This window comes from Micropterus salmoides, unplaced genomic scaffold, assembly GCF_014851395.1.
Source record: "Micropterus salmoides isolate LMB-PRFRI ecotype aquatic unplaced genomic scaffold, ASM1485139v1 Ms_hic_scaffold_10, whole genome shotgun sequence".
Taxonomy (NCBI): Eukaryota; Metazoa; Chordata; class Actinopteri; order Centrarchiformes; family Centrarchidae; genus Micropterus; species Micropterus salmoides.
In genome coordinates, this window is record NW_024040041.1 from 14,932,722 (window position 1) to 14,958,971 (window position 26,250).

The window sequence follows — 26,250 nt, forward strand, 5'->3', positions numbered from 1 at the left end:
GTTATGTCTCCTATCACCGCTTGCGCAGTTGTGGAAAAGACAATGTGCTGGCTGTGCGCTGGCTGTGTTACGGTGCGACCTGCAAGATTACAAGCGCAGCCAATAGTGGCTTTGTAGGTCTGAGTCACTATTTCGCACCTAGGTGTGAAACGGGCTTTGGCGCCTGTTTTACTTTCCTTTGTTTGAAATAACTCCAATTCAGGCCTTTGGGAATTCTACAGGCTGGGGTCAGGCCTGCAGGATGTCAGAAGGCCCAGTTTTTGTTCTACCAGACTGTGAGGCCCAACATAAATAAATGTAGAAATATATAAATATGGAATTGACAATGCAAGTTATATAAGAATATTAAAAATAATAGATAAAATTAATACAACTATTTGCAGAGAAAGAACAACGTCTCAGATATTTACATGTGCATTATTCTGGGTTTGTGTTGTGCAGACGTATTGCAACGGAAGGGAATATTGTGTACATAAATATATAAATTGACAATACAAAAATATACAACAACAAAGATGAACATTTAACAACAAATATGTGCAATGTGCCAGGTTTGTGCATGATATATAATGAAATAGTGTTTACATTTGTATTATTTGCAAGGGGGGAGTGTCAGTGGGGGACCCAGGCCTTGTTGATGAGGCTTGCTGCAGATGGGAAGAAGCTGCTTTTGTGGCGAGAGGTTTTGGTCCTGAATGACCGCAGAGCCGCAGAAAACTGTAAAAGGGAGAAGGGTAAAGAAGAGCAGGAGGATACAGGGTCATGTCTATTTGTGCGTATGTTGTTCTTGTTATCTGACTGGTTAGTCCTTGAGTTTGGGTTTTACACCTTGATATAAATCCTCTACAGATACTCTATTTGTTGAAATGTTTCTGTGTCACATGTTCCCCTTTTAAGCCTGTAGAGGGAGGTCTATGCAAATTCTTCCTCTCTTATAAACACACCATCAGCAACTTGTGGCAGAACACTGGGACAGTTTTATATATTTCTGAAACACTCAGATCAGAGAGCTGAACTACAGTGTTTATCATAGAATGGGGAATACAATTATCTGGAGTTTATTATTTGTAGTCACTATTCATGGTGAGAAAATAATTTTGGATTTCGGCTTTACTTCTTTTGTAAAAGTCCAACCTGTGATTTACAAGTTTATTGGATAATGATCATTATTTCTTTGCTTACAGGAGTTTGGAGTGAGACCATGGACCAGTCTCCCTCTGAGGTGAAAAGACCTGGAGAGACAGTGAAGATGTCGTGTATCATATCTGGGTTTGACATGACAAGCTACTATATTCACTGGGTACGACAGAGGCCAGGGAAAGCTCTGGAGTGGATTGGGAGGATGAATGCAGGTTCAAACTCTGCTAGCTATGCCAGCTCCTTTCAAAGCCGTTTCATCATGACTGAAAATGTGCCCAGCAGCACTCAGTACCTCCAGGTCAAGAGCCTGACAGCAGAAGATTCTGCTGTTTACTTCTGTGCTCGAGAAAGCACAGTGACTGAAGACAGTGGAGCAGCTGCACAAAAACCTCCACAGTCAACAAACAGTATTCATTGATTGTCCCCTTTTTTGCATTACTGCTGATTAAATTCTCTGTATTAGCATGGTAAAATTATGTCCCCATGTCTTGATAAGTACATATATGAAGAATCTTTAAAACATTTTTTCTTCACAAAATCTTCAAATTAGGGCTGGTGATGGAGCAGTGGATAAGACACATGCCTTTGGTGTGAGAGACCGGGCTTCGAATCCGCTGTGAGAAACCAATGTGTCCCTGAGCAAGACACTCAACCCCCAGTTGCTCCAGAGGCCGGCGACCTCTGACACGTAACAATTGTACGTCGCTTTGGATAAAAGTGTCAACTAAATGTATGTAATAATAATGTAATCAATTAACAGATTTTAGAGCCTATCAGTAGCATTTAGATGTTTAACAAATCAAAACCTTGTTGCCACTTTCTTTGTTATTTTGGAAATATCTTCTTAACTGTCCAACCTGTGATTTAGAGTCCAAACGACAACACAGATTTATATATATACATCAATGAGCCATTATCACTTTACTCCAGCTGTCTTTTTTAAATCAGATATTATAGATATTATCATTATGTACAAAGCACTAACAGGACTCACCCTCACCGGGCTGACACTCCCCAACTAGCTCTCATAGGATTAAGTGTTAAAAGTTGAAAAGTGTATTTTCAGGTTTTTTTATTTACAGAATATGATTCAGAAAATGGATCTGTCATTGTACCTTGTGACAGAGTTCCAGCCTTTTCCCTAGTGATATTTCCCGTCTAGCCTACTAGTTTTGACTATTGCCTTGTCTAGCGACCCCGATTCTTGACTTGTGTTTTTGGTACCTTTGCCTGAGTCCATTTCTGCTGTGAATCTGATAGGATTAACACGTAGAACTTCATAAAGTGTAGTGTCATTAAACTGGTAAAAAAATAAATATAAAAATGATTAAGGAGTGGACATAACAGTGCTAATAAAGCACATCAACACCAAAATATGTGTTACAAAACCACTGTTACATCATCAGCGTTTCTACAGCTTATTTTCACTGTTTATTGTTACTTTGGTGCTGGAGTTGATCCCAGCAGCAGACAGGGACATCTCCTAACAAACTTCAAAGATACAGCACATCTCTGTAAACGTGTTATTATCAAACCTTTGATATGCCTTTCAAAACAACGTCAAAGGTTTATAAAGTCTGAGCTTTTGAAGCCTTTTAGCCTTTCAGTCTGAGACAGCACAATAAAAAGGTGCTATACTGCGTCAAAGGCTCTTGAATTAATTTAACAAGAAATCTACAGAAGAAGAAGATGTAACAGAAGAAGAAGACAACTGTGAAGAAGATGAGAATTATGCAGATGAGCTGTTTTGGCCAAAGCAACTATAAAAAGTTGTGCTGGACATGACAAACCAGGAGGGGCTTTGTGTGGAGTGAGATGGATCAAATAGATCTGCAGGCATATTTGGGTCTGGTGATTCTCACTGGTATCGATCACGCGGTTTATCGACCATGATTCCACCAAGAAGTGTAAAACGAGTGCTAATGAGTAGGAATGAAGTTGGCTAAGAAGGTGTAACACAGAATTGGGTGATCATTTAAACTGGATACTTTAAAAAAAGGCACCCCAGACCGGGTTAGTTTTCACCCGAGAGGACAAAGGTGCATGGTCGACAAGAAAACAACACAAAGGTTAAAAGCGGAGAACTGGAAAGGCAAGGCTGACTCAAACTTTTAATGATCTTACATGGAATACACGTAGAAGTGATGGCAGTAATGGAGACTCACAATTACAATTAATATTTTCATCCATCCTCCGAGTGTTTGTGTTGTTTTCTCTGACCCTGTCAACACATATGCAATTTAGGAAAAATGGCTATTATAACTTTTTCAAGTGTTCATATGTGTGAATGTGTTTGTACATGTGTGTTTCAACCTGACCTTGTTCAGTGTGCACTAGGAAAAGCTCCTTCCTGTGACAATTTAAGAGACAAGCAGTTTAGACAATGGACAGAATCCCAATACGACTCAGTAACCAAATTTGTTCCTCACTGCTGACCATGAAATATCACAAATCTCCGTTCAATTGTGATGTCTGCCAAAAAATATGTAAGAAATGTAAGAAATGTATCTTAATGGTTATAATGTCTGTTACAAGTTGTGTGTGCTCTGAAACACTAATTAAATAAAAAACATATGTATCATACTGCATTCAACGAGACCCTCCTGTAATTATTATCTTACTACAATCAACAAAAATGTGTAAGTAAGTAGATCAAATCCCTTTAGTCAATTTTCAGCACTGTGAGGAGGAGTTAATGCAAATCTTGGTCTCTTCCTTCTTTATTTATCTCACTGCACACTGACAGAGACGAAACCACCGACAAGACATGCAACACATTTTCACCATGACTTTAGCTACATGCTTCATGGTTCTGATGCTATCTTTGATTTCTGGTGAATACACACTTCTGCTTCTTTTTAAAGTCAAGATTTCTGTTTGGCTCTGTTCTGATCAGACTGCTTTTCTCTCCAGGTGTTTGCAGTCAGACTCTGACCGAGTCTGAACCAGTGGTGAAGCGGCACGGAGAATCTCACAAACTGACCTGTACTTATGCAGGAATATCAGATAGCGATGCTCATATCAGCTGGATCAGACAAGCTGAAGGAAAAGGACTGGAGTGGGTTGCCTACATTTCTGCTCCGAGTGGAAGCACTAAAGCTTATTCCACATCAGTCCAGAATCGCTTCACCATTTCCAGAGACAACAACGTGGACCAAGTGTATCTGCAGATGAACAGCCTGACAACTGAAGACTCTGCTGTTTATTATTGTGCTCGAGAGCCACAGTGATACAGGAAGCCACAGAGCTGCACACAAACCACTGCAGATGTTACTGTGACAGTCACTGATAGAAAGTGCTGTAAAACCACACGTTGTTGTTTTTTTAAAAACGTGACCTTATTCAGAATATTTGATGTATTTCCCCACAGTGTGGTTCTGTCATAACTTTAACTAAACTGAAACAAAGAGTGGAGCTTATACACCATCAATCAAGTCAAGTCAAGCCAAATTTTATTTATATAGCACCTCTCAAAACCAGGGTTACAAAGTGCTTTACAAGAGATAGCACAAAAACAAAGCAATGAAGACAAAAACAGATCAAAACAACACTTACAGAGATTAAAAGAAACATTAAAAGAGCAGACAATTGCTCAGTAAAAACAGAAACAATAAAATCAAAACAATTCCAAGGCAATATAAATCAAAACTTAATCTTATCTTAAAAAGATAAGTCTTTAGCTGTGACTTAAAACAATCTGAGTTAGCCACTCTGAGGGGCAGACTGACACAGCCTGGGGCCCAGGACAGCAAAAGCACGGTCTCCTTGTGTTTTTAGTTTAGACCGAGGTATAACTAGCAGACCTTGCTCAGAGGACCTGAGGTGCCTGACAAAGTTATAGGGCTTAAGCAGTTCACTTAAATACTGGAGTGCAAGATTATTGTAAGTGCCTTATAGATGAGGAAGGAGATCTTGAATTGGATCCTAAATGTAATCGGAAGCCACTGCAGTGACATCAGAATCTGGGTGATTTGAGAGCGAAGTTTTAGTAATTAATCTTGCAGTAGAGTTTTGAAGTAATTGTAGGCGGGCCACAGCATTTTGGTTCAGGCAGAAGTAGAGAGCGTTACAATAGTCAAGGCAGGATGACACAAAACCATGAACAAACGCCAAGGCGCATATTTTTGCTACATTTATCAGGTGTGTTGAAGAAATATTGTGAGCCAGGTACAGGTGTGAAGAAGTTTCGGAGACTGATGAAGACTTAACATAGCATCGTTTATTGAGGAGATACAGTGCCAGCATACAACATGTGAACACCAAATCTCAAGGATAACATCTTTTGTTCCCTTTTATGTTTCTGTCTTCCCCCCTAGTGCCTTTAGGTGTCTATATTAGGTCACCTTTCACCTAGAATAACTATCCATCTGATGTTTAGATCCAATGCTTTGTCACATTGGAATCTATCACTATCCATGAGTTGTACTCTAATCTGTGGAGCCAGTGAGTTCTTGTAAACATTGTTGTAGGACTCAACCTTTTAAGATTCACAGAGAACACTGATATCTGCTAGCCTGACACGTGAGCTACTGTCTCTAACTAATCAGTCTGTTGTTGTCTCCCTGACAAGGACAAGTACATGTGAGAAATACCTAAAGCTATAATGTCAGAAAACGCTTATGGGGTCAGCTAAATTACTCTAAGATAGACCTGCCTTACCTTTCCCTGTTACATAAAGCCCCTTAAGAAATATTCTCAACAAGGTGCAAAAAGCAGGACTGAGTGACTGCCTTAATGTGTTTATCAGATTTTAGTTGGCTGTCAAAAATTATGCTTACGGTTCATCATATCTTGTTATGAGGCTAAGCAACACACGGAGAATCCCACAAACCTGTACAGGTGAACAGCTTGACGACTGAAGTCTGCTCTTTATTGTGTTTGAAAGCTCAGTGCTCAGCTCAGGAAGCCACAGAGCTGTACACAAACCACTGGAGATTGTGACAGTCACAGACAGAAAGTGCTGGAAAACCACTTTAAACAAGTTGTTTTTTAAAATATGCTCTAATTCTAATTTGCCCTAAACTGAAACAAAGAGTAGCGTTTACACACCATCAGGTTGTAATGAGGCAGAACTCTATCTTTAAGAACAATTACAAAACATGATCTTTGTCTTTCCTCATCCCTCATATCATATAAAATTTGAACATTCATCATTGATTTATTAATCAACTTTATAACAACAATAATTATTGTCATTCAAATTATTATCAATTGTTTATTTTCATTTGAATATATTCAGGGTTCTTCAAGTCCCTCAACAACCTGACAAGATTATGATCATAATAAAAGATGGTTTCCACCAATTAGTGGATTGGTACGATGTTGTATCAATATACTTGAACAAAATTATAAACGCAACACTTGTTTTTTCCCCCATTCATCATCATCTGAACTCAAAGATTTGAGACTCTCTATGTACTCAAAAGGCCTGTTTCTCTCAAATATTGCTCACAAATCTTTCTAAAGCTGTATTAGTGAGCATTTCTCCTTTGCCAAGATAATCTATCCACCTCACAGATTTTGACAGATTTTATAGTTATAGTTATATTTGACAGTTATTTTATTCTTACCAACTGCCGAGGACACAGGTCCCCTGACTCTCCAGTGCAGGAAACTGTGTTTGGTTTTTTCATTAATATCAGTAACATATCAGCCCCATTGAACTGGTCAATTTCATCCTCTTCTTACAACTCACTGTCAGACTGTGAATTGTCAGAAAGCCCCTCTGATCAAATATCCTTTTCATCAATTTCATCGACTGCGATGCAGAGCCACACAGGATGATTTAATGTGTTCCGCCGCCACTTTGCAGGTGAGAGAACATATAGTAGGGTTCCTGCAAGACAGAGGGCGAAATGTGCAGGAATGTCCTTGAAATGTAAAAATGTTGCAACCTTGTGTGAATAGTAGGGAGATGACAGAGTGAAGGGACACAGCACCTGCAAACTTTTTTTTTTTTACAGGTCTAACGTTAAAGTGTAGGGGATTGTACAGTGTGAAGTAATTGCAAATGCGTTATTTTTTGTTCTTCACAGAAAATAGAATCAGCTGTCTGAGGTTGAAATAATAATAAATTGCATCATGTTTCTTTTGGTAAACATTGATAACAGGTCCCACAGACCCAAACAGCACACACAGGTCAAAGAAATGATTAAGAATCTACACACCAGGATTTCTGTATATTTCATGCACTTAATGAGCTTTTAACATTTTTTTGTTTGTTTTTTACGAGCAGTGAGTGGAGATGCAGCACTGTGATGCTGCTTTTGACATCAAGGGTATTGGGACTGAAGGTGCAGTAACTTAAGGTAAGACACATTTAAATGATCTATTATTATATTTATTGACTAATTTATTGGTATTTTATGAATGTGATTATTGGTGGTAGAGAAGTTTAACTCATGGTCTTATTTAGCTTTATACTGATGTTGGACAAACTAGAAAACAACAGACAGATGTTTTTAATGCAGCAACAAAATAAATTAATATTTAATTATTAAATGAAATTACAAAACACAGAGTAGCTTCAACAGTAATATATAAATACAGGGTCAGTATGTGTTTTAATTTAACAACTGAACAAAGACATAATGAAGTGCATTTGTATATGTATGTAGTAGGCTATATAGTAAATTTTTTACTTTAAATATTTCTTTTGAAATACCACAGGGGCAACTTTAAAGAACTGTATGCATTTGCACTGTAAGCTTTAAGAGGAATCATTTCACATCAACTGATCTGTAATTCTTCCCAACAAGGTGGTGAAGTATACCAAGGTGTGGAGTGTGTGAAGTGAGTTTGGTTTTTATTGGGATAAATCTTGTCAAGACAGGAGGAGAGTGCGTCGTTGTAGGTGTATACCAGGTCAGTGGGGTTCTCTTGAGGAAGAAATATTCTACACTTGCGCCCGAGATAAGGTTTGGCTGTCTACTAAGGACATTCTTTTGAAGACAGATTCTAAGACATTGTCACACCATTTTATAGGACGTTTTGTCACTGAAAGAGTCATCGACCCAACCGTAGTCAGACTGTTTGGCCAGTTCTCTCTGGATTCTGGTGGACTGGGAGGGATACGGGCCAGAGGAGAAGAGTTGGGTGCCCTGATCTTGTAGTGACACCTGTGGCCTGTACTGGTTGTACTCAGAGTTAACTCAGGGTTATCTCTAAACTTCGACCGCCTACACTGGAGTTAAACGGTATTACGAAGGTGGATAAGATGTTGGTAAGTTGAGTATGTGTTAACCCGGTGTTAACTTAATTGGAGTTCGTGCGTGTTCACATAAAACGGGTGTGTTCGGCCGTGCAGGCACAGTTTTTCGCAACGGCGCATGCACTGTATTTCTCCAGAGGAATGCACATTGGTAGTGTCAGGAAATTATGAATGTAAAGACAAGTTAACAGATAAATCTAATATCATGGCAGACGACAAAGCCAGGGAGGCTTGTTGGCATTGAGTAAATTTGTAGCCTAATTATCTTCACAGTGTTCTTATTGTAGATCAAATCTCTATTTTGTGTTTTATGGGCTCTTCTTTTATGTGTTATTTGATGTAAAGGTACAACTGCACATGAAGTCCATTGTAATGGAAAATAAGGAGCCAGTGGAGGGGTAGTCCTAATAATCCGAGAGAAAATTTAATTTAATCTAGCCTACAAGTAAAAAACTTGAATATTCACTGACATTATAGTCGCACATTAATGAGAGAAACTTCACTTTGCAAGGCTGCAAATTCACACACATGTCTGTCGTGTATTATGCATGCACTGGAAAGTTATATTAAACTTTGCATTCGGATTTAGCAGTGAGGAAAGACTCCTGAGTTTAGCCCACAATCACTATCATGCACCTTAGAGACTTTGCCTTGGATTGGGCGTATTCAGAAGAAGTGATTTTCGATTTTTTTTATTACATTAATTTCAGGAAATTTCAGATTTTTTTTCTTGTAAATTTCCTACTTTAATCTAGTTTTTTTTTTTTCTTGGTTATGTAGCAGACCTAAATTTTATAGTTATGCATTTTAATAAATTTATGTGAATTGATACCCAATTATGAATTCATAATTGTAGATTCATAAAATCAAAATTTTCCTCGTTAAGGGCACCACCGGAGTTGTTATAATCCTAGAGTCTCCGGACCTCTAGGTAGTTTTAATGATTATACAATTATTACTAGTGATCAGTTAATAATCACTCAATTATCTTAAATCAGTCAGTCAGTCTCATATCTAAAGGGTCAATTCTCTTGGCAGGAACTAGAAATAGGCAACACACACAGCTCTTGATTATATTACAGTGAATTTATTCTCTAACTAAGGTGATAAAAAGATGGTTGGATACAGGGAACATAAACATTTGCTGAACAATGAGCCAGGAGGTTCGATTGTGGGAAGCATTTGACTCATACGGCATAGAAGAGCTAATGAAAGTAAACTCTTTTGTTGCCTGGGGCGTGGTTCCCCAGGGGGCGTCTCAGGTTTCCCAAGGGACTGCCTCTCTAAACTTAATGTCTAAAAAGAAATCTATTTGCACGTCTTATAATCAAATATTTTCCACAATCGAAACTCAATGGTTGAACGGTTGTACTGTTCTAAGCATTTGGTAACAGGAAACAATTGTCACATAATTGGTCAGGATATTTATACATTTAACGGCATTTCCGACAAGGGCATGTAATACTTATTTTGTCCACTTGGGGGAGCTCAGGTTACATGAGGGAAGCTTGGATTACATTAGATGACGGAGTGTCTTGCTGAAAATAAAAACACTGCACAAGTAACTTTCTTTTCAGCACTAATATCAACAACAGATAGCAACAACAGTTAACATAACTACTCAAATAGAGGCAAACGTAATCAGGTAACTAAAGATTTAATTAACTCAATTAAATGGTTTGAGTCTTTGGAGACTGCAGTCTTTTTTACATTGAAAGTTCGGCTGTCCTGGATTATGTCACATTTAGGTGAGACAAGGAGTATCCCTTTGATGGTATAATAAACAATGTAATGAGCAAAGTCAGTTAACACGGAAATATGTGTGGGGGGGGCCAGTTTTGATAGGCTGTTCAGGGAGATGCCAATGGCTGGTTCGTGTCCCTTTGTCAGTTTAACAGTCAGGCCCCGCATTATCAGTTTCGGAATCAAAAAGGTGCCAGTTTTATGGTCGGGATAGCACTTAGAGAAAGCAACTTTGACCCCTCCCCATCTTCTCTGGGGAGGAGAAAGGAATTTAGAGTAGCTCCAAATTTATTCAATATAAAATGCACAAATCCACACTGTTGTTCACTACAGTTATTACCCCTCACCCTGGCTCCACACGTAAAATAATCTATCTAAATATGCTAAAACACTTTAATTTAATTATAGACTACAGATGGACTAAGAAACTATCCCGTTAATTAAAAGGCTGCAGGGCTCGCTGTCGGAACGTAATGCTGTTGTGTTCAGAACTTCATTGCAACCACTGTGGAACAAATCAGGATGAAATCTAAACATATTTTATGAAGTGGTGTATATTAATATCCTACTTGTCATCATTAACACTGAGTACAGATGTGGTGTGGAGTCTACGTGCAGGGTAACCTCGAGTTAACCATGAAGAAAACCTGCTCGGAGCAGTTTAGAGATGCAGCGTAAATTGCCATGGCAACAGACCTCGGTTAACACCTATCCACCTCTCGTAGTACGGGAAGTTACACCCGACGTCACAAAGTTACACCTGAAGTTACCTGGATAAGCCAGTTACCACGCTTTGTAGTACAGGCCACAGGTGTGTGTGTTTTTGTTGATTTTCCTGACTGGTCTCCCTCTCACTCTTCCTCTGTCCCATGCCTCTCTCTCCCTGCAGTGAGGTTGGGGGGCACTGCTGCGCTGGTTGCCCTGTTGGGCATCCAATTAGTTACATCTGATCTGCATCTCTCTGAGCTACACAACTATATAAGTAGCGGCCAAACATCCACTCCCCGCCAGACAGTGTAGATGACTACTGACCAGTTTTTTAAAAAAACTATCAGAAGATTCTGTTAGTTCGTCTGTTTGCTTGCCTGTTTCTAATCTGTCTCTGAGTCTACGTCCGTGAGCTTTCACCGGACCTGTTTGGAACTGGATTCAGCTCATTCTAGGAGAACTCCGAGACGCCAGACTTGCCTGCCAGGGAAGCCCGGCTAGGTCAGTTTGCCAACTCCCCTGTCTTCCTGCCAGACAGCCAGCACCCTCGCCTACCCCTCTAGTCACTCTCTAGGAGAAGTCTGACAGTAGCTCTGCCAACCCTACACAACCCCCTGAGCTCATTCTGCCAGTCAAACCACAGCCAGCCCTGATAATCACTGCACTTGGAAATGATGGCCATATTAAGATAATAAGAAAAGAAAAAGGAGAATCTTCAGTTCCAAGGCGTAACACATACAATATGATAAGATGTTCCTTTATTGATCCCTTATATGGGAAATTCAAACTGGCACAACATCCAATCAAAATAGAGTATCAGCAGAGATGGGAGATTTGGGGTGCTGTAGGGTTGTGGATTGTGATGGCAGATGGCACAAATGAGTCTTAAGTGCTTTCAGGCATGGGGCTAGATTAGTTTGTGGCTGGGAGTGTTCCTGAGGTGCCTCAGTTTGTCCATGATGGCTTTCAGCTTCTTTCTTATCCTCCTCTCAGTCACTGCCTCCACACTGTCCAGTTCCACCCCCACCAGCAAGCTGGTCAGTTTTTTGGTGCCACAAGTCACGATGCCACCTCCCCAGCACGCCACAGCAAAGAATACACTACAGACTGGTGTCCCAGCTGCACCAAAAGGAACTGTTTTTTCCTGTGTTGAGCTGGAGGTGGTTGCTGTTGCACCAACCAATAAGTTTTCAATAAATTCCCTGTACTCCTCCTCCCTGTCATCTGTAATACAGCCGATGGTGGAGGAGTCATCCAAGACCTTCTGGAGGTGGCGGGTTCCTGAGTCAAAGCAAAAGTCAGAAGTGTAGAAAGTGAACAGAAACGGTGACAGTACTGTTCCTTGGGGAGTGCAAGTGTTGCTTGTCACCACGTCTTACAGGCAGCCATGCAGCCTGACATACTGCAGCACGTCAGTGAGGTCTGTAATCCAGGCCACTGGCTCCTGATCCACCTGCATCGTAGAGAGCCTGCCAGCTGGAGAGGCTGGACAGTGTCAGAAGCAATGGACAAAGAACATGATGCTCACAGTGTTGAGTGGCTTCTCCAGGTGTGTGTGAGCATAGCTGGCGCTTAATATAGACGTGTCAGTGAGCATTGATGGGTATAGTCAAATGTCTGTGGTGTTGAGTGTATGAGAGCAGTAAATTGAAGAAAAAGAAAAGGCAAAACACATGAAACACAAAAAAATGGGGCAGAGTACAAAAAAGAGAGAAAAGAAATAGACGCCAAACGTACTGAATAGAAAGATATGCAATTTTAAATGTTAATCCAATTTGTCATGCTAGCATTATGCCAGCATGCTAATTATCTAATTGTTGCACACTTGGACACAAAAGAGACTTCCAGGCGCGCATATGTTTAAAATGAATTCCTTTACTCTGTTTCCTCTGTAAATACAGAATAACAAGCACATCAGTACACATTGTGGCTATATACAGCAGGCTGTTTTCGCCTTCTGACTGACGTACGGGCCCTCCTGCCCAACCCAAATTAAACCCATATGCAGCCCAACGTTGCTGTGTGACCTTTACTCATGGGTCATTCTACGAAACGGGTACAATTTCACTTTTGAAAAGTTGTTTTTTGAAGTTCTTTTTAGGGGGCTCTTTGACGTTCTGTTGGAGAGAGGATATGTTTAACTGTGTCATACATGTACCGTCCCACCTCAGGATGTTTTATTTTTATCTTTATTAGAGATTTGGTACCACAATGTTGTACTCGTGTACAATGTCAACCCTGTTACCAAACTTTACATGAGGATTAAAAAAAGTTCAAACAGATGAATAACGGAAATCAAACATATTAAGGATTATTTAAACACACCTTTGAGTACAAGTGCTATTTTTAAATTACTAACCATTAAGAAATTACTTTTTTTCAAATATTTAACCAAGAACTTGCTATTCATACTCCAAACTAATTTTCATTTTTTTTGTATTTTCTGTAACTTCAAATTTCACTTTGACTAACAGGCCATTCACTTTTTTTACATTCTCATGTAAGTTATTAACTCATTTACTTCCAAATTATAATAATTATATCCATAAAACTTGCCAGTAACAGGGCTGACACTTGGGTTACAGGGTTGACACTAGTAAGCAAATGTTATTGTCAGTGATGTGCAGATTGCGTACTTTTAAAGAAGATCTAGTCCTGTTCAGAAGGGTCACAATTGAACTGGACAAGTCCATCCATCCTTCCATCGTCAACCACTTATCCTGTGTACAGGGTTGCGGGGGAGCTGGAGCCTATCCCAGCTGACATTGGGCAAAAGGCGGGGTACACCCTGGACAGGTCACCAGTCCATCGCAGGGCCACACATAGACAGACAACCACTCACGCCTGACGACAATTTAGAGACACCATTTAACCTAGCCTGCATGTCTTTGGATGGTGCACTGCACCACCACATCGCCCTGAACCGGACAAGTGAATGAAAAAAGATTTATATTCATATATGATATTAGTTTAGTTTAGTAAACCTCAAAACCATAAACATGCAACAAGAGGCACAGACAACTTCATACTAAAGTAATTTTTAAAAGTAAATAAAGTTTTAAAACAACATAATCCATTTATGTAAATGAAGTAATAATATGTCCGAACCTATTTTCCTCCCCAAATAACATCAAAGTAATTGAGTCAGTTGAGTCTTCTGCTCTCACTCTCTTCTCCATTGTCTCATGTTTTACCTACTTTAAGTTCCTTCTCTATCATATACAGTGCCTTGCGAAAGTATTTGGCCCCCTTGAACTTTTCGACCTTTTGCCACATTGCAGGCTTCAAACATAAAGATATAAAACTGTATTTTTTTGTGAAGAACCAACAACAAGTGGGACACAATCATGAAGTGGAACGAAATTTATTGGATATTTCAAACTTTTTTAACAAATAAAAAACTGAAAAATTGGGCGTGCAGTTTTATATCTTTATGTTTGAAGCCTGAAATGTGGCAAAAGGTCGAAAAGTTCAAGGGGGCCGAATTCTTTCGCAAGGCACTGTATCCACACACTTGTGTGTATGCATTTCAGACATGGCATTACTCACATGCTGAATGTTATTTCTCACTACTATAATATTTCTGTTATTACGAGGGGTTGGAGTCTCTAGGCACCTGTTGATTCGATTACAATTCAGAGAGCTGCGTTGCAATTATAAAAAAATTTATGATGCATCTTTATGCAAAGCATTGAGTGTTACCATTGTAGCACAATGAGTGAAAATCATTAGTTGCGAAAGTTTAGTTGTGGCACTCATTTACTACTATCAACATTACATTATCAATTAACATTTAAAAATTCACTGTGTGACATATGTGATTCAGATTTGTCCAAGTCTGCATCTCGATGTATCTAAGCATACATTTCCTGCGCAGCTGTAGGGTAAGCCGGTCGACATGCATACATTCAGTGACTTAGGTTTAGGTACTAACATTTCTGATGGTTGTGGTAAAGGTAGGGGCTTCGGGGGGCTGTCAACACCTTTATCACGAACGTAGCTAGCTAGCTAGCTAGCACTTCCGGTCTGTCGCCCCAGTGCGTCTCACACAGACACTAAAGGGTACCTTTAGCATCAAATAACTACGCTTTGTCACTCTTTCTCAAATCGTCGGTATATAACGCCCCGAGATGAAAACGGGCTCCAACAATTCTGCCATGGGACAGGTCAAAATTTGTATTTCAAAAGTTATAGAAATGTGTTTTATTGCTCGATAATGGGATTATATTAGTAATGTGCTTCTGATATTAAGAAAACTAACTCATATAATGAAACCTTTAAATTATAAATGCTTAACTTGAACACAGTCATTATTACATGCAAATATATCAGAGGGACAGATGTCACCCATTTCGTAGAACGACCCTCATATTCTAACCATAAGCTGACCTACTAAAATAAACAGTTATTATTGCACAAGAATATATACATCAGATTGTCACAACATACAAAACAACAAAATAATACACTGTTTAGTGTTCCCCAATCTGTCTAATCCATTAACAAGGCCAACATTACTGTGGGTCCCACATAAGTCCCACGCTAGTAGTGTTGTGATGTTTGTGGCTGTTGTTGAAACTTTTACTTTTTATTTATCAATAGAGTTATGGTGTTGTTTCATAGCTCTTGTCTGGTGAACAGTCTGGCAATGTTTGAAAGCAAGCGTTTCATCCAGTAGCTGGATAAAAGGTTTTTGCTGCTCCTCACTAAGGCCCCATCCACACTACTCCGTTTTAGTTTACAAACGGAGAATTAAAACAAAGGGCTGACTGAAAACGCACAGCTAGGACCCGTTCAGGTGCACTGGGCATGCGTGTAAACAATTGAGACCAGTGAGATTAGCCAACATTTATACTGGTGCTGATGGGAATCATTGATTTTTCCAATACATAGTTACAAAAATGTTTGTGTATGCTGTCAGTTATAGATCTTAGAAAAAATAATTGTAGACTTCTCTTTGCGTACACATATCCTATAGGCCTAGAAGTACAATTTTGGCTGTATTATTTGTGTCCCCCTCAAAAATTGCTCTCGTGAAATTTTATGTTTATTGTCCCCCCCTACTGTGAGATGAAATTTACGCCCACACTCTTCCAACCACCACTAGGGGCGAACCCTCTGACTCGTGCTCTATGCTGGGCACTGCACTTTGCTCAGGTGAACATAATTGCTCTTCAGGATAAGCTTCAAATGAGTCCATGGCATGCTCCTTTTGGCCGGGCTTTGCTGGTTGAGAAGTTGCATAGCCAGACCGGCACCAGCTTCTCCATGGTGGTAGCAACACTTCAGAGGCCACAGCTGCAGCAGTGATTTTCAAAGGCTCTAGTACAGCTGGAACAACTGGACTTGGGTCTTCCGCCTTGCCTCACACCATGCACTTAGATGATATGGAAGTGGACTCGCCCAGTGTCACTTTGGCAACACAATAGTCCGATCCCTCACCTCTAACAATTCAAGAGTGCACAAGTTTGTCATCAATGAAAACTGTCACGGCTGTGGATGACAACACTATGGGACTTAATTAGATCCAATCCTAGGAGGACAGAGTCATATGTGTACTTCTCAGTCAATTGTTTCCAGTCCATGTTTGTCCTTCATGGCATCAGCAACTCCTACTTTTAGAAGGTATGTAGGCTTGTCGGATCACCTCCCAGGAATATCTGATTCTCGGAGATTACTGTTATCTGAGCTCCGGTGTCCACAGGTTGTATTGGAATTCCATTTAAAGTCACAGGAATCTGTACACTCTCCCCCTTTTTTTTGGTGCAGCTAGTCTGTAGTGATGTGGATTTAGTGTCCCTTGTGACCGCAACTTTTGGTCTGCATCATCAAACTTCTGTTTCTCATTCTGTGAAGACTTGTCCTTTTGTACCCCTGATTGGGTAATACTAGCTGCCATTGTTGGTTTGATAAATACCGTCAGGTTCAGGGCCAATCAGTGTCAGTTAAGGCCGGGTCTCTTAGCAGGGAGTCAAGTTGAAACAATACTCCAGAAATCCCCCGTTATGCTTAACCTACCTATAGAATTGCATCCTTCAATACTGTAGAATTACCAATAGGCTAAATAAAAATGAAGAATAAATATAAGCTATATACTGGCCAGTCATAAAAATTATAATAAATTAAATTTAGAAACGTTTGTAGATAGGGGGTTCAAACCCCCTTCCTCCCACCATCCAAAGACATGCAGGCTAGGTTACTTGGTGTCTCTAAAATTGTCCTTATGTGTGTATGCGAGTGTGAGTGGTTGTTTGTCTATGTGTGACCCTGTGATGGACTGGCGACCTGTCTAGGGTGTAAAAATGACTTGATTTTAACCAAAATTCAAGTTCACACCACCCTTTACAATTACTCAATTTGTTAGCAATTTCTCATCCTGTCCATCAACATGAGCATCACAGCATGGTTATATGGAAAGGATATTTTCCAGAATGACCAACAAAGTGACAGCAAGCACACATGCTTTGTGGAGCTCATGAGGAGTGAGCTTTTGACAAGAAAACATTTATAAGCAGGCCTAACATTTCAGGTCCACTGATGTTCATGATGTTTACAGCCATGACAATATGATCACTAGTCTGTTGAGTTGTGATAATGAGAGACTGAGTGCATCTGTTCACACTGATTTCAATATTAGAGAGCTTATTATAATGTCCATTGGTATTAATCTTAATACTTCTCTGAAAACATGTTTTAATTTGTGATATACCACCACTGGCAACCCCTGTTGTTGTCGGGTGGGTGTGGTCCCCGCTGTGGCAGGTGTCCCTTATTTTTCTATAATGAAGGTGGCAACCCTCAGAGTTACATTTTATTGAAATAGAAAATAGTTGCAGTCTGTCCCTTAAAACTCTAGAGAGCACACAAGGGCCAACTGTGCTTATAGTACTGATCCCAGCAATGGCTTTACATGGAACACACAGGGGAGCAATGTCAGTGAGGAAACACTAACCGACTTACAAAATATTATAGGTAACATAATTTTTTTCAATTGCACTTCTGTATGTATGTGTTTTTTTTCCGTGTACCTAGTACTACATGTGTGTATTCAACCTGTCTTGTTCAATGTGCACTAAGAAGAACAGCTCCTCCCTGTAACCATGAAAGAGGCCGGCGGTTTGGACATTGGACAAAATCCTGATACAACTCTGTTACCAAATTTGTTCCTCTTTTCTGGCCATAAAATGACAAAACAATGTACCACAAAACGTAGCTGTTCTGTGTGTGCCCTGAAACCTGAAACTTACTTAAAAAAAGACAATTAATCAGAATCTGTCTGTAATTAATATCTTAATATAATCAACAAATTACCTTCTGAGTGATCAAATCCCATAAATCGATTTTCAGCGCTGTGAGGAGTCATTTCAAATCTTGATCTCTTTCATCTTTATATATCTCACTTCAAACTGAAGAAAAGAGATCAAATTACTGACCAGAAAAACAACACATTTTCACTATGACTTTAGCTATATGTATAATGTTGCTGGTGCTATCATCAATTTCTGGTGAACACATGCTTCTGCATCTTTTTCTATATCAAGGTTTCTGTTGCTGTCTGACTCCTCCACAGGTGTTTGAAGTCAGACTCCAGCAGAGTGTTAACCAGTGGTGAAGAAGCATATAGAATCCCTCAAACTGACCTGAACATCAGATGGTGGCGCTGATATCAGTTGGATCAGACAAGCTGAAGGAAAAGGACTGGAGTGGGTTGCTTTCATTTCTGCTCCGACCAGAGGCACCAAAGGTTATTCCACGTCGGTCCAGAAATGCTTCACTATTTCCAGAGACAATGATGTGCAGGTGTTTCTGCAGATGAACAGCTTGACGACTGAAGACGGCTGTTTATTATTGTGCTCAAAGGCTCAGTGATACAGGAAGCCACAGAGCTGTACACAAACCACTGCAGATGTTACTGTGACAGCCACTGATAGAAAGTGCTGTAAAACCACTTTATACAAGTTGTTTTTAAAACATCCCCTAATTCTACCTTGTCCTAAACTGAAACAAAGAGTGGAGTTTACACACCATCAAGTTGATCATCTCTTGTTATGAAACTGAGCAGGACTTTATATGTAAAACAATTACAAAAAAAAATTATCTTAGTCCTTATTTACCCCTCATATCTACTGATGGCTGCCAAAAAGAACAAATTAAATAAAACTTGAATCATATTTAAAGATTCATCAATCCTTTGATATTTACACATTTATTAATTTTATAACAAAAGTAATTATTGTCATTTGACATGTTATCAATTGCTCTTCATGTATTTTGTTCATTGTACTTCAAGTCTATCAAAACCTGAGTTTAAATATACCAACATTGTTGGTATATATATATATATATATATATAGATAGATAGACAGATACTGTATATATATATATATATACACGAGAACAGTGGGATTCTTTTCAGTTGTTGAGATTAAAATGTGGCTTGCCATGGTATATTATTGAAAGAATGATGATTACAAATCAAAAATACAGTGATAAACTGATAAAGTATAGAATCAGTATACTGCAAAATAAAAATTCACCAACTTTAACCTTAAATATAGTTTTGTTGATTTATTCTTAGCCACTCCTGACGTAGGTCCCCTGACTCTCCAGTGCAGGAAACAGTGTTTGGTTTTTGTATTAGGGTTTGTCACTGTGATAGCTGGGGTGGCACTGTGATATAGATCCATACAAAAACTTAAGAGCAATAATCTGACACTCTGCATTTCTTGTGATGGAAAAAGGACAGGACAAAGCATTTCTCATTGGAATATGAGGTAACTACTGTGTTTATTATTTTTAACAAGAAGATCAGTACTTAGTATTAAGTTAGTAGTTTCGAGTCACATTTAGGGCCCAGATATAAATGTTACCATCCAGTAAATCTTAACTTAAAGAATTGATTAAGAATAAACACAAAACACATAGATGACACCAGGATACAAAACTGACCAGGATTTCTGTGTATTTCATACACTTAATGCGCTTTTAACACATTTTACCCGGTACGTTAGGTTTTTGTACAAGCAGTGAGTGGAGATGCAGCACTGTGATTTCTTCGACTACTGGGGTCGTGGGACTGAAGTCACAGTATCTACAGGTAAGACACATTTAAATTATATATTTACTGACTAGTTTCTTTTTCTTTTATTAATATAAATATTGCTGGTGAGGTTTACATCATGGTCTTATTTCAGTTCATGCTCATGTTGGACAAACTAGAAAACAGAGCAGCCAGATGTTTTTAACGCAGCTGTTTCTTAGAAAGTGTTTGAAAAAGTTCTTGTTTGGAATTATCGCTTAATGCAGGAGGTGGTTTGACTTGATTTTAAAATGTATTCAGTTGGATTAGAATTTATGATGATGAATGTCTGTATCTTTTTATTCACATTATTATTCAACACATTTTATTGCTGTGAACAGTAATTATATGCTGTACAGCACCATACCTGCATTTTGTTTTGTAAGAAGTTTCCCTTCAACATAGTAATATATATTTTCTTTGTGTGTTTAAATGCGGGTTCAGTATGCGTTTCAATTAAACAACAGAACACTGAACAAAGACATAATGAAGTACATTGTGTTATATAGCATGTTACGTAGTAGGCTATAGTATATAATTTAATTTGAAATACCACAGGGACGACTTTTAAAGGACTGTATGCATTTGCACTTAAGGTTTTTAGAGGAATCATTTCACATCAAGTATCTGTAATTCTTCCCAAAAACATTTTTAGGTTTTTTGATTCACTGTTAAAAAAAGCACAAAATCATCATCAGAAATAATTTAATACATTAATTATTATTGTTATATATTATATTGACCCTTGATCCCACAAAGCAGCAGTTGTGGTTTTGCCGTTGTTTTAACATGCTCAGCTCTGGTCTGTTTATCTGTGTGCTGGACAGAAAAGCACAAATAATAATAAATGTGTTACAGTGCTAACTTGATGGTGATTTATATATTCCAGTCTTTTTTATTAGGTACTATAGAAACAGTTTTTTAAGCTTTTTAAGATCAATTCAGTGTTGTTTACATCCTACAACAATGAAGCTTTTTCATATTTACAGTGATGCTGATTTTGTAGTCAGTCTTCACATGTTTCTAAAGATAAAATAAAGTATGTTTAATATTATACCCAAAGTGCTCATTAATTAAATGTTTTAAACACTTTTTAAATTAGTTCACAATTTCATGTATGTCACATGTATGGTAGTTATTATGATTAAACATTGAACACTTTGGGTTTCCATATTTTAATTCTGAGGTAAAAACATTCAACCAATAATTGAGTTTAAAGATGAGCAAATGATTGTCTGTAGCCGTGTTTCCATCAAAGTTTTTTTATGCGCATTTTGAAGTATCGCATTAGAAAAGGTTAATGGAGACGACAAAATTTGCATCATCAATTGTTTTTTGCCTTTTTTGAAAAAGAGTAAATATGCTAAAAGGGAGATGGAAACACTTTTGCCGAATAAGTTCTGATGTAGCGAACTTGTAACTCACATCTCATCAGATGTTTCTGCTGTCGTCGTGTCGCATATTCCCATAATTTGCGGAGAGATGGCTTATAGGAACTTGCCCGCTTGAAACACATTCCTGAGGACCTCTCTACGTTTTTCTAAGATCAATGGCCATCAGTTCCATGTGACTGGTTTTGTTTGTTTTTTGGAACCCATAGTCCCTACATCTTGTTTATTAACGTCAACTACTGACGTAGCTACGCTTGCCGTAACCTGGTTTATTCGCTCCAAACTCACTGATGGAAACACAACTATTTAGCATTCAGCACTTTTTTGCGACATTTCAAAAGACCCCTTAAAATTCGCGTGACACTTAGATGGAAACATGGCTTGTGTAAATTGATCCGCATTTGTTATTTTAAACTTAACAAATCTCCTCTTTGAAGGGAACTGCACCGACTCTGTTCCCTTTGGTTTAGTGTAACTCTGGGACTGGGGATAAAATTACTCTTGGTTGACTTCCACCCAAAGTGTACTTTCCAGTGGACCGATGCCACACATGGCAAATATTTAATTAACAAGTGATTAATTACGTTTAACCAAAGAGTAGGAAATATGCAATATTACATATTAGTGCCACTGTATGATCAAATCTGAACTAAAAAACAACAAAATAATCAATAGGACATTATTTATTAGAATGTAGTATTCATTAAAATGATTTTTCTCTCTTTTCACTTTCATCAGTCAAAGAGTTATCGGTGCTATCCTGCAGATGTTTTTACATTAGCCAGTATATTATTTATATAAACATGATATTGCTGCTGGGAAAGGGTAAAGATCATTTTATGTTTCAGCATTTTAATATTAATGATACTGATGGGATATATTATTGTCATGGTGATTACATGGTCATAAAGATAACAAAAGAGCATGTTATTCGCTTTATTAATATTTTGTAGTCAGAGTTTAGACAAGCTATTGATCATCTGTGTTCTTGTATTTATATTTACATGTTTTGACACTTTCTCAGGAACACCCACACCACCAACACCACCCACTCTGTTCCCTTTGGTTCAGTGCCAACCTGGGTCTGGAGATAAAATCACTGTTGGTTGTTTTGCACGTGACTTCTACCCAAAGAGTCTTACATTCCAGTGGACCGATGCCAGTGGGAGAACCCTGACTTCTGAAAATTATCCTCCAGCTGAGAAAAACAACAAATATACAGGAGTCAGTTTGGTCAAAGTATCAAAATCTGACTGGGATTCAAGGAAGTCTTTTAAATGTTCTGTAAATCACAACGGATCTCCCAAAAATCTGCAAGTACAAAGTATGTGATTTTTCATTTTACTAATGCCTCTTATTTCTTATCAATATGTCCTCCTCATTCATCCTGCTTTTATCAATGAATGTAGAACAATATTTATTCCCTCACATTTTCCTTTGTCTGCCTGAAACACACAGCACAATCATCTTATCAATTTGCAGGTGAATGATACAGAATACTATCGCAATAAATGACTATAACTGCTGTTTCCTTCACCTGTTCAGAGCCTATTCCTCCAAAAATGACTTTGCTATCAGTGCCAAGTGAAGACACCCAGGCCCTGGTGTGCACGATTGAGGGCAGTAATGGAACACTTGATTCATTCAAGTGGAAAAAGAATGACGCAGAGTTGAACGACTACATTGAAAGTCCCATCCAAAGAACTGGAGACTTATATTCAGCTGTCAGTGTCCTGAAGGTCAACAACGCAGACTGGGACAGTAACGCTGTGTATACCTGTGAGGTGACTTACAGAGAAACACAATATAAAAAGAAGGCCTCAAAAGGTACAGTGCTATAAAGGTTAACACTAAATAGTGAGATAAAGTAGTTTATGCTGGATCTTGACATGAATTGCAAAGTTTGCAGTTTTCTAATGGTACAATGTTGGACTCTGTTGTTCTCTTTTATGTAGCTCCATTCAAAGTGACACTGAACCAACCAAGTGCCAAAGGAATTTTCAGCAACAACCGGGCAGAGTTGGAGTGTATCATTACAGGACAAGACAAGACAATTGTAAATACAATTCAAGTCACTTGGCAAATTGATGGACAAAATGTGACCAACAACATTGCTGAATCAACATCGTCCAGCGGCGGTCAGCACAGCAAAACCAGTACAATGACTCTGACTGAGTGGCAGAGAGTCAACAAAGTGCGCTGTTCTGCCATTAAAGATGATATGACTCCAGTTATTCAGGATCTGACTGTCCACAAAGGAGGTATGTTACTGAGTGATGGAGACTGATTGGTAGAACAGTAATCTGTAGGTCTGGGGAGGCAGCAACACATAATCTGTTTATAGCAAAAATAAAAGCATATATATAAACCTTGTTGGTGTCTCTTTCAGATGGGAGTGAGCCAAAAGTGACAGTCCATGTTCTCCCAGAGGAGGACATCAGCAAAGGAGCTGTGGTCTCTCTGGTGTGTCTGGTCTCTGGTCCTGTGATGCAGGATTACTACATCGCCTGGTCAGAGGGAACTGAAAATAAGGCCGGCATCTATATGGATGGCATTAACTTCCCCCCACAGAAGATCCAACAAGGCTACTTAGTTACAAGTATTTACACCACCACCAAGGAAAAGTGGGACAAGCACAACATGTTCAACTGCAACGTCTGGCCTGCTGGTAGAAGTGTGTCTGTGAAACCCAAAGGAGTGTCTAAGGCCCAGGGTAACTCACTTGAATGTAGAAAATAGTAGATGCAGCTATAAATGTGGTATTTCGTGCTAACACGTTGCTCTGTCTCTGTGTGTACTCCACTGTGAATCTGTGCACTCTGTGATGTCATCAGTCTTTGTGATTGTAAAAATAAGTGTCAACATGTTAATTTAGTTTTGTTTGTCATCATATTGTGTTTCTGTCTTTGTCACATTGTCTAACAGCTTGAGAAGTGTGCTGACTGTTTCAAATAAATGTTGCATGGAGACACTTTTGTTACATAAATAATTTTTTTTTAAACACACTGGGAAAAAAAGCACAAAGTCACAGTAGCATACTGAACTGTTTAACTGGAGAACCGTCCCCACATGAAGTGATCAAAGAGTGAATAATGTTCGATTCAAGTTTATGAGCATTATTCTAGAGAAAAAAGGGTGTTTTTATGTTATCTTAATAAAGCATACACACACACACACACACACACACACACACACACACACACACACACACTCCTCATCTAATCACCTATACCTTCCTCTTGCTAGATTTTCCACCAGAGTCAAAACAGAGTTGGGCTCTGAGCTGCATAGAGGATGCCATTGAAGAGGATGAGTTCAGCAGTCTGTGGTCCACAACCTCCTCCTTCATATTCCTCTTCATATCCTCTCTCTTCTATAGCATGATATTCAGCCTGGTCAAGGTAAACATGCAGGGCATTTCTACATTTCACTTATACTCAGGACTAAAGACTGCATAAGATATAATACAGGATTTGAATATCTACTGAAAATAATTAAACAGTTTGACTAAGTACGGTAGAAGTTACAAAATAAAGCTCAGTCATGCAAACGATAAAAATGCCACATAAAGGAGAGACAATTTTGACAACTGTGACAAGATTGTGCAGGAGAAGAAAAGAACAAAGATGTTACTGAAAATTGGTGATTTTCTGTCTGTGCTTGTGACTTTTCCAGGTTTGTCCAGTTTGTGCAGTGCACATGATCTTGAAAAAAAAGTTAACTGGTGCCAAATAATTATTTCTGACTGGTGAATTGCTCTATCTGGGTGTAACAAACCTCATGTTAAATGTAGAATGTGATATTCCAGGTTTATTGTGTTGATTTTATTGGAGACAATCACACAGTTCAGTGCTGTGAAATGCATCATTATCAGTTCACTAGCTCTCTTCTTTTATTGGCACAGCCAACCAGCACAGACTGATAAACGTTTAGCAGCAGTTTCTGTTTTAAATGCTGCACTGCACAAAGTAATATATTAACAATTTATTGAATTAAACATGGCAAATTACTTCTTTAAGTAACAAATCACATGTACCTACTGTGTTCTGGTGTCTGAAGATAAACATTTTTTATGCAAGTTCTTGAAAAATTTTATTAAAATGAACCAATTATCCAGTCCAGCTGTCCGCCTGCAGCAAATCATCTGGCCAACTATCTGCTGTAGTGAAGAGACAGAACATTTGGGCTTCAGTTATCCAGCTGGGTGAAACTCAACTCAACAAGTGTTTTAATTGTAGTTTATTTTTACAGATGAAGAGACGATAAAGGATGAGATGGATGGACAGCATAGACGACTACAGGTCTCCAGTTTTACTCTACTTTTTTTTTTTTTTATTTAGTTTTAAAACTTGTACATTATCAATAATCTACTGCACATCTACTAAATGAAGTGGTTGTCATAGTCAATGATAAACTAAACATTGAAAATGGAATTCTTAACTGTTTATATGAATAAATTTAGATTGTTATCACATCATGATACAGAAGTAAATGATTACTAAAACTTTTAGTATCATTAAAATGTGTTAGTGAAGTGGTTTTAAACATGGTTCCTGGCACCTATTTCTAGGAAAAACACCTAAAATAACATACCCAAAATAAATCAGTAATAGCTCCTCAACTATTAGGCCTAGATGAATAATTCTGGCCTCCTTTGAAAGGTCAGAAGCTAAGGAATATAAATCCATTGTAGATTAACATATTTATTTTACCATTACAGACTACATGGATATGAAATACAGAAAAAATGTGATATTTTCTTTCTCGCCTGGTATAAAAAGCTATATTTTGATGCAATAAACTATCAAAACCATCCTAAGGTAGATTATAATGCATATAATGCAATGAATATCTTCTAATACACCTGGAATACAACTGTAACTGTAAATTTGATGAAAAGAAACTGATATGCAACTGTTATTACACAATCTTTCAAAAACATACCACACAAATGTCCATGTTTTGGCCATATTTACTGT

The 26,250-nt window shown here is 38.5% G+C and overlaps 3 gene segments (V, D, J or C); all 3 read left to right on the forward strand.

Moving 5' to 3' along the window:
* Positions 1 to 969: 969 nt before the first annotated feature.
* LOC119917714 lies at positions 970 to 1,558 on the forward strand. The segment is given in 2 exon segments: positions 970 to 1,083; positions 1,185 to 1,558. Coding segments are annotated over 2 exon segments (423 nt in total).
* Positions 1,559 to 3,902: 2,344 nt separating this feature from the next.
* Positions 3,903 to 4,373, forward strand: LOC119887447. The segment is given in 2 exon segments: positions 3,903 to 3,974; positions 4,054 to 4,373. Coding segments are annotated over 2 exon segments (384 nt in total).
* A 15,076-nt stretch (positions 4,374 to 19,449) lies between these two features.
* Positions 19,450 to 26,027, forward strand: LOC119887305. The segment is given in 8 exon segments: positions 19,450 to 19,575; positions 19,813 to 19,898; positions 22,296 to 22,595; positions 22,817 to 23,098; positions 23,227 to 23,532; positions 23,661 to 23,984; positions 24,518 to 24,672; positions 25,523 to 26,027. Coding segments are annotated over 7 exon segments (1,443 nt in total).
* The last annotated feature ends 223 nt before the right edge of the window (positions 26,028 to 26,250 follow it).